The sequence below is a fragment of the Lissotriton vulgaris genome, chromosome 11, assembly GCF_964263255.1.
Source record: "Lissotriton vulgaris chromosome 11, aLisVul1.2, whole genome shotgun sequence".
NCBI lineage: Eukaryota > Metazoa > Chordata > Amphibia > Caudata > Salamandridae > Lissotriton > Lissotriton vulgaris.
The window spans coordinates 152865032-152881588 of NC_141699.1; the positions used below are offsets into that span (position 1 = coordinate 152865032).

Sequence of the window (16557 nt, forward strand, 5' to 3'; positions counted from 1 at the left end):
TCCTCTGCAGTCGAGAAGTGCCGGTACTCAGAGTGCTAAAAATAAGAAGTTCCGGTACTCAGTACCAGTGAGTACCGGCCCATTTAAAGCACTGCATGTGATTAACCTACCGACTTAAGACAGCAGCGGCAGGGACGGTGTCTCAGGCAGGCTTCAACAACAAGTACTCCGTCAGGACAAGTGAAAATCGCCATTTCGCTAGAGAGAATTCCAGTACAAGGTATGCAAGGTTATAATATTTATGTGTTATGATGCCGACTGCAATGACTGCCGAAGCCAGGGCATTACGCCAGAGAAATTTGAGAAATTTACCACCACGAGCAGAGTAAACAGGACCAAATTGGTCCTGAACAGATTTCACCATGCCCCAAGGAAGCCCCAGGCTGGATGGCCATGTAAAGGGGGCGAAACACGTGCTGGCTGCCATGGGCTCTTTTGCGATCTGACTAGTGCAAACGGCACCCCTGTTTTTTTAGGATACAGAAGGCCCAGCATGACTTGTTGGCCATGGTCGGGAAGTCACACTCTCAAAACACTCCACCTAGCCTGCGAAATTTCCTCGCAATATCCACTGATTAATACCTCAATTTACCTAGCTTCTGTCCAACGAGGCCGAGGAGAGACCAACAGAGGTGGGTGAAGCGCCAAAATGACAGGCAGAGCCGAGCCAGAGTCAAGGGTGTCACGGGGCTCTAAGATCACATGCAAGCCCTGCAAATAGTTGGCATCTAAATCATGCAACAATCGGGTGAAGAAAAAGGTGGCACTACAAAATAAAATATTTGCTTAGATCACACAATTTGGTCAAGTAGGGAAGCCAGAATTGGTCCGAGGTTTTCTGTTTCACATTATGCAATCCATCAACAAGATGGCTACCTCTATCTCTCTCATTTTTAACACCCGAGATTTATGCAATGTTTTTAATTCATGGCATATGATGGTAAAGCGTTGGTGGTATTCAGAAGCCACTTTAAAGTTCAGCTCGTTTGACCTTGAGGTCCCAAGAGAATCTCAAGCATAGCCAGAGCCAGGCCTCTGGCTTGAGCCTTAGGTGGCTCACCCATCTCTGGAGACCCAGGTGTACAACTGCTGTCACTGAGAAACGCTGGTGTCTCAGACAGCGGTTAGCTCTGGGGGAGCAGAATGGAGCATGACGCAGCTATAGGGCTGAAGCAGGAAAGCTTGCGGCTTGGAAATTATGGAATGGTGCTCCAACTTCTCGTAAGCTGGCAGGTAAAAGCCCCTAACAAATCAGTCAGTGGGTTGCTCTGGTGGCTTGGGACTGAGAAGTGGAGAGGCCACACAGGCCTGATGAACCAATGGCAGGGGTGGGGAATCCGGCAGGAACCACACGTAAATGAATGGGTGGGGGAAACGAGCTGAGCCCCATTACGTAGAGGACCGACATACTGCCACTTAACACTGCTGGGTTCAGGTTCTGCACCCACCCCCCCCCACTTTGTCCAATCTAGCAGACTGCAGCAGCTCAAGCAGTTCGCATGGGATGCAGCAAGTGAAATCCAAAGGGCAGTGGAACAGGAAGGGACTCACTGAACTGCGCACTGTGCAGCAAACTACAGGCAAGAGAACTGTAAAGCTGCCCCTAGAGCTAATCACGTCTCTCAAACTGAAATCTTTAAGCTCATGAAAACCTTATCTCTTTCGGCAGCCCGGTCACAGGGCAACTGCCCTATACAATTACATTAGAGGGAGGTCCCTGATCCTCTTCTCTTACAGAGGTTAAGGTTTTCCTCTGCCAAGAAGCACCTAACTTAAGTTACGATACTTTGAAAACTTACCGTGAGAAGTAGAGCGCCAGATTTCTGAACACTAAAAAACCTGTTCTCAGACTGTACAAAAATGCCCTATCTCAAGAGATGTGCAATGGTTTAGAAACTTTTTTAAGACTAAAATCTCGGATATTCAAAGTTCATGGTCTGCTCTACAGGAGAATCTACCTCCTGTAGGTGCTCAGACTCCGGACAGCCTTAGCAGCAGGCTGACTCAGTTTAGGTCAATTTCTTTATAACAATCGAGAGAAGCAATCTTGATGCGTGCCGCAGCGACAAATGTAATTAACCCGTTGCTCAATTCTATTTTCAATCAGTCTTTTGCTCTGGAGGTTCTGCTTGCTGCCTGAAAATTGGGTCCAGGTGCTTAAAAAAACAGCTTTAAACCATAAAATGTTTAGTAATTACAGGCCAATTTCACTTCTTCCATATTGGATCATGTTAAATGGCCACTGGATGAAGAAAAATTAATTTGGTTCTGACCCTTCTCCATTTGTTTCCGCCTTCAACACCGTACCACACACTATCGTCCTGCACTGACTGTCTGCCCTAGGTGTGGGGGGGTACTGTGTGGGACTGTTGTAGGTCCTTTTTGGACTCCAAATGCCAGTCTGTCTGGCTCACTCCTTTTTCCTCTGTAGTTAAGGCAGCCAAGCAAAGGGTGCCAAAGGGCTCCCTGCTCAGCCATACCCTATTCAATATATTCATGTCCCCGTTGGCTGATGTGGTAGAGCCTTTTGGGTGTCAAATTATTTCATACGACTAGGATACCCAATTCCTCTTCTCGCGTTTGATGGGCCCCATGCCTCTATTGCAACCTCCTTCACATAGTGTTTGCATGCTGTTTTTGAATGGCTGCCAACTTAAATGTAATTCAGAAAAGACATATCTCATGTGGATCTCATCTGTCTAATTGGTGGGAAGATCTTTGGTCCCCTGCACTGCCCCCACCCCCTTTTCCCCTCCAGACACTGTCCTAAAAAATTTAGCGCTGAAGTCAGACATTTTTCTTTTCATGCGGCCGCAGATCTCGCAAGTGGGTCAGTGCTTCGCTATGCTCAGCACCCTGAAAAAATTACTTCCCCTCCTTTCTTTGGAAGTAGGGAAAGTGGTGGTGCATGCGTTGATCATCTTTATTTATGAATTGTGGAGGCATTGGTGAACTGCCTGTAGGTGGTTCAAACGCAGCAGCCAGGCTCCTCTTGCGTCTACCTAGGCGCTCATCCATTTCTTCGGCTCTGGAGGCTCTCCTCTGGCTGCCGATAAGGAAAAGGATAGTATTCAAAGCCTTGGCACCGGTTCATGGAGCAGTGTTTCTGTCCAGCCTGAGCTACAAGGCAAAGAGATTCGTACACTATTGTCCCTCCAGAACACTGCGGTCTTCTTCAGCCTCTCTTGTCGATTTCCGTATTAAGAGCGTTCGTAGGGGATAGGCAAAGCCTTTTCCTTTTGGGCAGCTAAAGCCTAGAACTAACTTCCACAGGAACGGTGCCCGATTCCGATGGAGAAAGTCAAGTTCTGGCTTTTCCAGTGAGTGAGTAAAGTTGGGGGTTTTGTCCCATTCAGTGCCGGGACATACCCCGGAGAGGCTATGCACTTTACCAATCCCCCCCCCATTCATTCATTCACTTGGGTGAGTACAGAGAATAGTTTCACCGCCAGAAAAAGACCCTGGAAGAAGCACATTAGGGTTGCAGGGCCGCACAGGAAGAAGGACCTCTGCTGGATGACATTATTCACTTACTGGGAGCAGCAAAGTGAGGATGGATGGTGGGAAGGGCGAGTCCACCAAATTGCCATCTCCCCTCCAAAAATGGGAAACAACTTTTACAACGCGGTCATTACATCGCACTACACTTACAACGCAACATCCTTTACAACGCACGTCACTACAACCCAGGCATTACAACGCATAACACTACATTGCATGTCACTACAACGCATACCATTACAACACATACCATTACAACTCGTAGTACCCCTACACTATCCAACACTTACCCTACTGTTGCACCCCCTGGAGTTAGACTAGTATTTTTTTCCCCTACACTATCCAATACTTACCTTAAATGCAATGTAATGGTATGCGTTGTAATGATATGTGTTGTAAAAGTAGTATACAATGTAATGGAATGCATTGTAAAGGTAGTATATAATGTTATGGAATGTGTTGTAAAGGTAGTTTTTTAATATGCGATGTAGTGTAATGCGATGTAATGGAATGCGTTGTGGATGTTGCGATGTAAAAACTGTGTTGTAAATGTATGCATTGTAACGTCATACATTCGCCAAAATTATATTCTTTATAAAGGTCAAACCCAAGGCACACAGGCCCAACACAATGAATCCGAAGTCAGCATAACAGTGAGGAGCCTGCTAGCCAACCAAATCAGTAATAGGGGACTTCAGAGACAACTCCTTGAAGCAGGACAAGTTGCATGCTATGCTAATGGCCATCAGAGAGACATGCAAGGCCCTGGAGCTGAAAACTGACAGTGAATCCATGGATCTTAACCTATTCCGAGTGGATCAGCATAAGATTTTATGTAGAATAAATGAAGTTGAAACTGTGTGGCAACAGTGCAACCATTCAAACGAGACATCCAAAAACAAGTCTCATACCTCATGGAGCTACCTGGAAGAGGACGCAGAGGGTACACAAAATTAGGATGACAGGGCTTCCATTGGAAACAGAGGGTCCGAGTATGGAGCTATATCTTGAGAAGTGGCTCAGCACCGAGACCAAGCCACAGGGAATAACCCATTTTTTTTATTGAAATGGTAAATTGCATGGAAACCGGTGAAGTCCAGGACAACAAGATATTCCTCTTTCAAGACTACCCAAGGGGGAGGGGTATAGGGGGAGGTGAAGGGGGGGGGGGGGGGGGGGGGGGGAGTGGGTTCGGGGTTGCAGCAACAACACAGCGCGTTCCTGAAGACAAATCTCTTCTTCCCCTCTCTAAACCTCAAATGCATGCTTTTCATCCCAGCTACATTGAAAATCGTAGATGTGGCAGGCTCACACTTCACAGTGTCACTGGCTGTCAGCAAGCAGGTCAACGGATAGAAAGCAGAACATAAAGGGAAGGTGGAACGCACCATAAGGTTCTGGGCTTCACACAAAAATAAGAATCAGAACTGGAAGACCTTGCAGAAGCCAACCGGGAGACACTGATGTACAGTGCATAATAGCATAAAAATTCCAGAGATGCCAAAGGAGACTGAGACTAGTACAATGACACCAGGAACAACGAAAGAGGACGACGACGACCCGGGCTCATAACTTCTGACAGGAATCACATCTACGATGGCGGATGAGAGATTACAGACTGAGGGACACAAGTAAATTGTCCTCTCTTGCTCATCTACTAATCAATGTTCGGCCAGCAGCACAGCTGGCTAAACCAGTATGGCTGTGGCATCAGGACATGGAGTGGAAACCTACATGAACTTTCTCCTAGACTGATATCCTGCAAGAAGTGCCACATGAGAGACGCATAAAGTCAAAAGATTTCCTACGGGGAACACACAACAGAGTCACCTTATGAGAGAAAGGTGAACAGTGGAAGTCACATGTACACACAGTTCCCACCCCAAAACTTCAAGATCGTACCAGCAATTACGGAAGGTGAATTTTGGTAATGTTCAAATGCATTGGGCTTGGACAGTTCAGAACCTGAGCCAAGGGAAATATTTGTTTAAGTTTCTATGAATGGTTGGTATTCACAAGAGACCTACTGCAAACATTGATGGCTGAGAGGCCAGCCCTACTACACAGTAAGCTGTAAGGCAGAGGACCCTTGGAGATGTCCTCTTAACCATTCTCCTGGCTGAATCTAGACTGCAAGGTACTGGGTGAAATATCTGCAGCTGGGATATCCAGTGTTACGCAACCTTATATATCCCGACCAATTGGGCTCTGTTCCCAGAGAAATACTGCACTGAATGTAAGGAAACTACTCAAGAGAGAGCTCAATGGTGGTGATGGTGTCACAGAGAAGGAATAAATGACATAAAGAAGGCATTTAACACTTAACTGGAAATATCTAAACCTAGTCCTCCGCAGGGTGAAATCAGGGAGACCAGAGTTAGAGTTTCATGTTGCCACTTCTGTCCGACCTGGCGGTGGTGCTGTGTCAAGAAGGCACGTCAGGAGAATTAAATTAGGACAGAAGATCATTACTGTATCCCTATATGCAGAAGGTGAATTATTGTACGCATTAAAGTACCTTTGTTGTGCAACGAGTACAGCAACGGTGCTGGCCCACCTGGAAAGCTTTAGTAAGTATCTATGCTCGAGGTGAACACAGACAAGTCGTGAACGGTACCCACTGAGGTCACCATCAGGGCTAGACCCCTATGATCTGCCAGTGTTACCGCCTCAAACAGGAACCCATAACTTCAAAATATCTAGGCGTTCAGTTCTAGTATACAGAAGAGGCCTCGATGCCTGGAAACATAACCCTGTTACTTTCAGGAGTCCAGCCATTGGAAGCCGTCCCTTTCTGCAATGGGCAGGATAGCTGTCATCAAAATGATGGTACTCTCCAGCTTGCTCTACTTGCACAGATGCAGTCGCTCGGGGTTTGTTAGCAGATCCAGATAATGCAGGTTCAATAAATATGAAGGAAAACAGGGGAAACACTGCTGATTACGCATGTATTCCTAATGTAGCAGCAACACCGAAGGCTGCCAAGGATGCTGTGTACAACTCCGAACCCTGCAGAAGACAACCACTGTGATGGTATATGCATCCCCCACCTCCTAATATGGTGCCTGCTCTACCTTGTGAAACTAGCTAAAATGGATAACCTTAAATGCTGTAATTAGCACTGTCAAATGATGTTGGGACTGTGGCATGGAGGCCATTAATACACACACACTGGGTCACAGATGTACTTGGCCTTGAGGGCCACGAGGCGGAAGTATCTGCCCAGACACAGAAAAGCATTGGCCGAGGATATGGGAAGGGACTTGACAGATGCCTATTGGAAACAGGCACTGGGGTTAAGCTGATTCAGTATAAATATATTACACTGCACTTATTTGATGACCTACAGACTACACAGGATCTTCCCATCAATTCTTTGATAGATACCCTAAATGCCATTGCACTGAATGGATTTACTCAGTGTTTAGTGTGTAGCTAAAAGAGCAAAGTAAAGGGTTTTAGCTTCACACTATTCCATCAATTTAGGAACAAACCGCTAGGAAGGAGAGATAGCAAGAGTCGTGCTGGCTCATTATTATATGAGCACTTTGAATATTGTGAAAAATAAGGGCTTAGTATCTGTAAAGTTTTGAGATGATTTTCCAAAAGGCACATTGCTCTTCAAAGCCTTCTATGATGTAAGCTCACTTTATCTAATGCCAGGGCCCAATCAAAAACCTTGCGAGCTGCCCAGCGGGTCACACCATAGTACTTCATTTATTGCCCTACTGAATGGGATTACTCAGTGTGCAGCATGATTAATAATCACAAGAGGGAATAGGGCACTCTAGGTACAGCGGAAATAGTAGGTGGAACATGTCCTCGCAAATGCACTTTGGCAGTATGTTTTAGGTGGTTTTAAACTACGACTTAATTGTTTTAAATATGGTAATAACTTTATTTTTAAATTTGTTATTTTGGGATATTTTGTATGAAATGTGCAAAATGTGTTACATTGTGAGTTTTTATTAACTGAACAATAAACAGAATTTTTCTCTCAAATGTAATTCCAAAAACAAAAACCTCATGTACATGTACTCGGATTGCATAGACGTATCCCAATACAGGACTGAGATCATGCAAGCAATATGACCACTGACTGGTAGAATAACCAAAGACACCTCCAAGACGTGCCTTGTTAGGGGTCATAACTCAAACCAAAAAAAAAGAACAAAGTTGCCTGCAATATCAATAATCAGGCTATATTTTAAGCCAAAAGACCAACATTAACAAACAGAACAAAGGGCAGGAAATCTGGCCAGGCTACAGTCTGATACAGGATACAAAAGAAATTGATAGATCAAAATGACAAACTGCTTTGAAGGGGTGCGAGAAGTTACATGCTATTCAGAGCCAAACATTGTGTGAAGTTATACTGAGCTGTATCCAAATGCTTGATACAGGTCACTCTAGACAGCCAGATGAAGAATAGTAACCAAGACAAAACAACAAAACTCTGAAATACATTGATAAGCAGGGGAATCAAACACCAGGGAAACCTCCTGGCAAAACGTGACCCCTGAATACACACTGCAAGTAAAACCTCACGCTGATGCAACCACTCTCTTGATCACATTTATATTAGTAATGTGAGCACAGAGCAAAATAATTGATGGATACCGGTCATGTTACGAAGTTGTTTCAAGAACTAATGATATTTTGTTATAGAGTATGTAAAGACGTGATTGAACTCAGTGCATTATGTCTACTGTAATTCCTTGGTCATGTTGAAAGTTTGTATCAAACAGAAAATTAATAAAAATATTTTTAAAACATTTTAAAAAAGAAAACCAGAACAGCTAAGAACTGCCCCAGCGCCCAATTTGCAAAAGCAAAATCATTCACTCATTTATTTGAAGGAGAAGAAGCATGAGGTTAAGGACAATCCCAATGCCTTGTTTGTAATCCTAGTGCTTTGTTGCCAATCATGGCACTTTAGGGGGCGTTAAAATTTTAGGAAAAAGCCCTCGCCCAAGCCCAGGAGGGGTGCCATAAATGTATCTATGGGTGGGCAAGGGAGAGACTTTCCCCTGGAATATAAAATATAGAAAATAAAATAAAAAAAATCCAAATGCATACAGATGTTCTATTTTTTTCCTTCAATTTCCAGGTGTTTGTGGATATTGAGAGACTAGAAATAGTGATAAACTATGTCACTGCACTTGTAATGCATTTGTATTTTTCATTTCTTGTGGGCATCGATTCAACTGCCCCAGTGACCAACTGAAAAAATAAGATATCACTGCTAGGAAAGGCTACCAGTGTCTCAATCTCCCTGTGGCATAGAGAAGCGCAGACGCTGTGAAGACAGAATAATATGATGATGATGTATTTATAACGTGCAACAAATACCCTGAGGTGTCTAGGCGCTACACTTAGCACGTAGAGGTCTAACTGGAGTAAGTTTAAGAATTATACCTTGAAAAGCCAGGTTTTTAAGCCCTTTCTAAATTTTAACAGGTTAGTTTCTTTTTTAAGCGAGGTTGTCAGGGAGTTCCACAGTTTAGCTGTTGTGGTAGTGAAGCTCCTGCCACCCCACCTGGCTCTCCTTACTTTAGGAGCAGCAAGATTTCTAAACTTGGTTGACCTGAGGGACCTTGCTGGAATATACAGATTAAGAAATGTTGTCAGCTGTGTGGGCTCTAACTTTATCAGTGATTTAAAGGCAATGCAGAGTGATTTAAATTGGATCAGTTTAGCTACAGGCAACCAGTGCCAAGAGGATAAAGTTGAGGAAACAGAGTCTGAATATGCTATTGTGGAGCAGTGGTCAGAAGGTGGAGCTGCATGGAGTGCCTCAGCTGGGAGTCTTCTAGCTAGATAATTTGAATCACCCAAAATCACTAACTTGTGGTGTACATTGCACTCCAAATAGGTAAGCTCTATTGTACAAATACATGCATCTTGATTGATCAAATACGGTGAGGATCAGCAGAGTGCTGCAGGGGACGCACCCGAGATGCCCTTGTGATCATATGACAGAACAAAAGATGGTAGCTTGCTGAAACTTGGACACATCATTGAATCAAGGTTGGCTTAGCCTTCCTAGGCAACACAGTGGAGCGGCAGAGGACACTGGAGGGAGTGGATGCAAAGAACATTCTTCCAATACAGGCCTGGCATTGGCAAGCGAGACTCTCTGGAATGTGCTATGATTGTATATGCTCTAAAGAAGGCTTAACCTCTATTGCAGCAAAATCCCCAATTGACTGTAGGACAGATGGGAAGGTGTAGCTATCAGGGTGATGCTCTCCATGTTCCCCATCACCAGCTGTACTCCACCGGTCTTTATCAGACAGAAAGAAAAAAAAGAGATCGAAGTTGAATTAATTGAATTTATAAAGCAAATAAAACCAATCAGCATCGATTTGCTGTCACAGAGTAATGCACCAAAGGGAAGAGGGACAACCCTAGCAAAGTACATGCAGAAAAGCAAGGAAATCGCCCAGGGAACTGTAATTATAACCAGATTATCATCTGCCTATGAAAAATCAAGTAAGATTCCATACTCCTACTATATACCTGGCTGCTGCCACCGAGAAAGCTTGTTCTCCCATCCAGCTCTCCGAAACCTGGGAACTATCACCTTTCTCTGTCTTGCCGAACTCAGAGGTCTTCTAGGAGCATACCAGTTGAAGGCGGCCCTATGATAGCAGAAGCATTGCTGATGGAGAGGCACGGGTCTTAAAAAAATCACCGCTTCCTCACTGGCAACCAATGGAGAGTCCTCAAACTCTCCCTGACTGACTGAGTTGTGTTTAGGCAGACCCCGGACCAACCAAGCAGGTGCATTTTGGATGACCTCAAGCTTATTTAACGAATACTGGTTGGCATTTAAATAAAGGGCATTACATTAGTCAAGGCGAGGTGTAATGAGCACAATGGCCACTGACACCATCATCTTCCCAGGAAAAACGGAACACATTTTCTTCAAGGTCTTGATTCACAAACAAGAACTCCGTATTCTATTGGCCTAGGTATCAAATGTCAAAGTATTGCCAAAGATCACCCTCTGATGTTTTACATGGCCACCGGAACAGGTAGTGTACTGTAGGTTTCAGGCCACCAAAGGTCGGTCGAAATAGAATTTTCTCACCCAAAAACCACAATCTTAGTTTTTGCCATGTTCATTTTAAGCCAGTTCTCGCTCATCCAAATACTAACTTCATCCATACAGGACCTAAACCGCCGCCCCTTCCCAATCATCGGAGATGGAGACGACGATTTGGGTGTCATCCACATAGGATGGCATCTGGAAACCAAGGGTGCGTACCAGTTGCACCAATGGGGCGACATACATGTTAAATAAGGTTGGACTGATGGAGGAACCCCGCTAGACTTCATATGGATGCAGAAAAAGTTTAGCCCTAAAATCCCCACAGCTAAGTCCTGTTCACCAAAAATGACTCCAGCAGGTTTAAGGCAACATCCCTCAGCCCAGCCTGTCTCAGCCTTTGCATCAGCAGAGATGGAGATATGGTGTAAGGCTGCAGAAGGATTGGGCATAACCAAAATAGCCACACAAAGTTTGCACAATGTAGACTTGGAAAAGGTACATCGATAGGCAACATGTTCAAGGGTCACACCATCAGCTATTTTGAGGCCTGGAACTCTCACTTTGCTGCCAATGTAGAGAGGTTTACATATTACACTCTGATGCAACCAGCTGTAACAGTGGCAGACAAAAGACCTTTGACACCATTCAAAACATGTATTACAACACAGTCATACACAGACAGGGTGAATGTGCAGGGAACCCTGATGAAGCAGCCCCAATTTACTGATGCAGATACATAGAGAAGCAGAGGAGCGATTTAGTTGGGAGGTCAGTGACCGGATCAGACTTGACCAACAACAACCTCTACTGTTATGTAACCAGGAACACAAGATACACGCGGGAAACATTGCAGTGACAAGAGAATCAACACGTATTGGACATGTATAAAAAAATCTGTGATTCTTGAAATTGCCACTATAAATAACATACAGAGTTATTCAGTCCCTGAAACACAAGGTTTGAGTGTAATGGGATCAAGCGATCTGTGAGCTGTGGAAAATAACTGGTTCATTAGAGCATGGCTCACAACAGAAAGGTAGACTCCCCAAGGGCCAGAGAGCAATGTTACATATTAGCCCTCGGGCAAGCAGTAACTCAGTTCAGATCAAGGACAAAGAGGACCGATAGACCATCTTAGACAGGTGCTCCCCAAGTGTCTGACCAGGCCGATCGAGAGAAGAATGAGAGACAGGCAGCAGAGAGGTGGCTACACAGGATGCAGAGGTGCTATTTTCAGGGAGAGGATAGAGCCTTACGGCTAGAGCGGCCGACTATGGAGCTGGGAATTCTTGTTAGAGCCTCAGTGTCGGCTCAGAATCCTATGATTCTGGGCAAATCACGTAATTTCCTTGCACTACCAAAATATGAATGTGTCCTTGTGTAAATTAACTGGTGCTCATGTAAAGTGCTCCAATACCTTCGGGTCTGGTTTTCGCTATATAAATCTTCACACAAATAAAAAGATTGTAATACACATTCTACTTTAGGAATACTGTGATACTGGTTTTTCATGTTCACATGCTAACCTCGAATAAAGAGGTAAACAAAGTTTAAAAACTCCAGTACAATAAAACAAAGTGTTTACACTAAAATGGAAAATGATAGAAGTGTTACTTACTTTGCCTGATTACTAAGAAGAGTTACATTCACATTTCCAAGAACAAGGTTTAGATATAAACTGCAAAACAAAACATTGAGAAACAGATTATCACATGAACACAAACAAAAACATTGTTTTTTCAAAGAACATTAAAACAGTGATTAAAGGATTCAAGACGCAGCATTCGATGGCTTGTGCAGGCAGGACAGCAAACTAACCAGAGATAAGCATTCACAAGTGAACAGACCAGCCTCGGATTTGCCAGAGCATACAGCAGGGCCAGTTTCTGCACCCGGGTCAGATTTTCTTGCCAAACACTACCTACCCTCCACAAGTAGACTATAAAGTACCCTTTAGGAAAGTAGGGATATTTCATAAAGAAGAGTGCAGATGCCCACACAGGCAGGAGGAGCCCTACAAAACTTTTCTTTAAAAATCAGCCCAGATCAATGGACTTTCTCAGTAAATAGAGCATGTGAAAGCCGAGAGGGGACACAACAAGCTGTCACAGAATAGCAATGAAGGGGTTTTGTCTTCCTTCGCCCTCTACTTTCAAAATGGTGCCCATGTGAAGCATAGCTTTAGTTATGCTATTCTCTGCCACCTTCCACGCACCGCAGTGGCGAACCCAAGAAAGAGACTGTGAGGCAAACACAGATTACAGACGTGCACCGTAATGTGCAACTAAATATCAACAGAACACCTTTGATGGAACCACAAATATGGGCATACAATCTACACTGGCCCAAGAAATACTGGTAAATCGGAGGGACAACAAATTACTGCAATGAACACAAAGGAGCCTTTAACATAGGCATATGTCTTTTGGTAAAGGGTAGTAAAACCCTAAATGTTCACAGACGTAAATGTATCTAGACAAATGACTAGACACAGTTCAACTATATAGGAATGACTACAGGCACAATAGCTCTGCTAGAGGAACACATGACAAACGGCAACATTTCACTGCTAAGGTGGGACTGATAGCACAATAACTGTAGGCGATCATGAAAAGCAGCTGCATAAACTTCTCTTACAGGCAGGAACTGCTGAGACACACATCCCGCACAATGAAAGCTGAGAGAATACACACTTGCACACTACATTTCCGGAGCCCAATTGCATGCTCTATTGAGACAACACATTGGCTCAAAGAGCTCAGCTAGGGCAATACAACGGCATGATAACTTTAGTGGAGCGGGTTTACAATCGTAAATATTCAACGGCACTACAATTATTAAAGCTATTGTATATCTTACCACATGATTTCCAGTGGATGCTATTTATCTGTCTGGAATGGGGGCTACTGACTTGGCAAAGAAAGAAGATAGATGGATATAGATATATATCCGTCAGTAGGTTGTTATAGGTCGGACCTATTATCCATAGGAAATCCGCAACATTTTTTGGAATAATTTTGCACCGGTTGACGAATCTTCCCGAAATTTTCAAAATTGGTGGGGCGCTCTGGTCCGCTCCTATCTTGAAAGTTTTGGGGTGATTTGTCAAGCGGGGGCCGAGAAAAAAGGGGGGTTCCAAAACCTGTTTTCCCCATGCAATTTCCCATTGGAACCTTTAATCGCAGCTACAGCCTGAACTGCTGAATGGAATTACACCAAATTTGGCAAAGAGGTAGCCCTTGGTTCAGAGTCGTGCCTTTTGCCTTTTAGTACTTCCTGAGAAAATCAAAAGTAAAATCACATATATATCTAGAGGAGCGCAGGATCCGCGCACCCTGCCGAGCACGGGCTGTATTCTAATTGGCTGTCAACACTCCAAATCAGAAAGTGTTGGCAGCCATCTTGTGCCTCTGTAGACCGAGGCACAAGAAACTTAAGAAAAAAACGCAAATAACGTGAAAACAGGGCAGGGTGGAAACCCCCTGACCCCCTAGGCCTGCTCAGGGGGTCCCACAAGGAACCCCAAGGCCAAAAAAATTAAACATCTGCAAAATCCGCGCAGGGTGCGCGGATCCTGCCGATAAAACAAAAAAACAAAGCGCGGTCTCCCGCCACCCGGGCTTAATAGTTTAATGTTGGGTGGGCCTCTAAGGCTGAACACTTCTCTGCAATGCAGCCCCTTGGCACATACTGGAGGTACCTGGTGAGCTAGTTGGCCTCCAGGGACCCACAGCATTGAGGAGGAATTAATTCTCTAACTTAAAATGCACCACAGGGCGTGTTTGCAGACATGTCACCTCAGGCCATGCCCCTTTCCTTCACCACTGTGCAAACGCGCCCCGTGGCACGTTTTAAGTTGGGGAATTAATTCTCTTTCAGTACTGAGGGCCAAGTAGTCCAACAGGTATCTCCAGTATGCGCCAGGGAGCTGCGTTGCAGACAGGTGTTCAGAGGCCATGCCCCTTTTTACACCTCTCTGCAACGCAGCTTTATGGTGCTTATTGGAGGTACCTAGTACGCTAGTTTGACCCTAGGGACCCTTAGGATTCAAGGAGACTTAATCTCTCAACTTAGAACGGCCACAGGGCACATTTACACAGTGGTGAAGGGAGGGGACGGGGTCTGAGGTGACGTGTACAACACACACTGTGGCGCGTTTTAAGTTGGAGAAAAAAATTCCCCTTCAATCCGGAGGGACTCTGAGCGCCAAGTAGCCCACCAGGTGATTCCAGGGAGTGCCACTGCACTGCATTGCAGAGAGGTGGTGCAGGCCGTGCCCCTTTTTACATTTCTCTGCTATGCAGCTCTGTGGCGCTTACTGGATGTACCTAGTGGGCTAGTTGGACCCTCAGGATTGAAGGGGAATTATTTCCCCAACTTAAAACGGGCCACAGTGCGTGTTTGCACAGTGGTGAAGGGAGGGGATGGTGTAGGAAAGTGGCTCTATATATACTGGACCGAAGTAAAATCATCCGAACTACGAATTCCGATTTACTCACCTGTTATCAGGAGAGACCTCAGTGCTATATCTTTGAGCCCAGTACGGATCCTGAAAAGTAATTCTGACCGTACTTACCAGTAACTTGAATTTCCTTCCATAGGATATATTGCCTGCTATACAATATATATATAAATATATTTAAAAAATATATAAAATAAAAAAATATTCGAATTTCAATATTTTTCAAAACTTCAAGTTTATATTAAAAATTTGTAATGTAATTTAAAAAATAAAATATCTAAAAATAAAGTTTTAAAAAATGTAGTAAATCAGTATCAAAAAAATAAATATAACAATACATTTAAAAATTGTCATTTACAAAACGTTTGAAATTCACTGAAAAAACCATAGGTTTCAGACATGTTATAGTTAGGAATTAGCCTTTAAAAAACCTTAGAAATTCACTGAAAAAACCATAGGTTTTAGGGGTGTTATAGTTAGCTGGACATTTCACTCGTCCAAAAACATTGAAATTCCTCTGTTATAGTTAGTTGTACTAACTATAACTCGCGCGACCGCAATCCACTGCGGATGATAATGATATTACATCATTCATCACATGGTCAGTGACATGTATGTGTGTTCGTATATATGTATGTGTGTTCTTATATAGCGCTCGACTTACCCTGGGGCATCTCGGCGCTTGCCTTGGGAACCCTTCCTGGCTTTTCCCTGTGAGATAACCCGTACTGGGCATCCCCAAGGTGAAAGCCAGGCATCCCGCCACGGGGGGACGTAGTGGAGATTAAGCAAGCCTAATGCCCAGAGTTGCAGAGTGTGAACCCGTGATTAGAGTGGGCACCGAAGCGAGAATTATCAAGTCCGTGGACAATTGGGCTCAGGACCCTGCCGCGTCAGGAATTGAACCCTGGTCCCGGGTCTGACCTCTGCTTCAGGGTATGCCTTCTCTAACCAGTGAGCCACACTTCTCCACACTTCTCACTGATGACATCTCAAATGACATCACTGATGACATCATCCACGTGACAATCTGATACATCTTATCATACACTAGTATAAGCTTTCAACACTCATTATAAAATATGGAGTACCATATTTGAAACCATTGAAACACCAATACAAGTTTTTAAAAACTCACTCAGTGATTCCAACACCTACACAGATCTAAACACTTACCTATAGAGTCACTCATACATGCTAACAAAGAACAATAGAACACTATTAAATATACTTATACAGCTACATCGAAATATTACACCAGCACACATCATATTCACTTATGCAGTCATCCTACTCACTTATGCAAACAATTGATCATACTTACTTTTAGTAAGCTACACACTTATACAAACACCACTTTATTTATTCATATAGATAGTAACTCATACTTAGTGTGTTATAAAATCACTATTACAAGTATACAGTTTTCGATACAGTCACTCATACAATCACTGAGTCTTATGTATACTTATTTATATACAACAACTGTCACATACACTGCCTTTTATATTTCTACTTTGTAGGACATGTATCATTG

General features: G+C 43.9%; 1 protein-coding gene across 2 annotated transcripts in view; it reads right to left on the reverse strand.

The window, feature by feature from the left end:
• The window catches only part of TMEM120B (transmembrane protein 120B), a 119859-nt gene that overhangs the window by 59332 nt on the left and 43970 nt on the right, over positions 1-16557 (reverse strand). For both annotated transcript variants that reach the window (XM_086942991.1, XM_086942990.1), the window contains exon 4: positions 12177-12236. In XM_086942991.1, coding sequence (XP_086799117.1) covers positions 12177-12236 — 60 coding nt within the window. The remainder of the gene's footprint in view (positions 1-12176; positions 12237-16557) is intronic.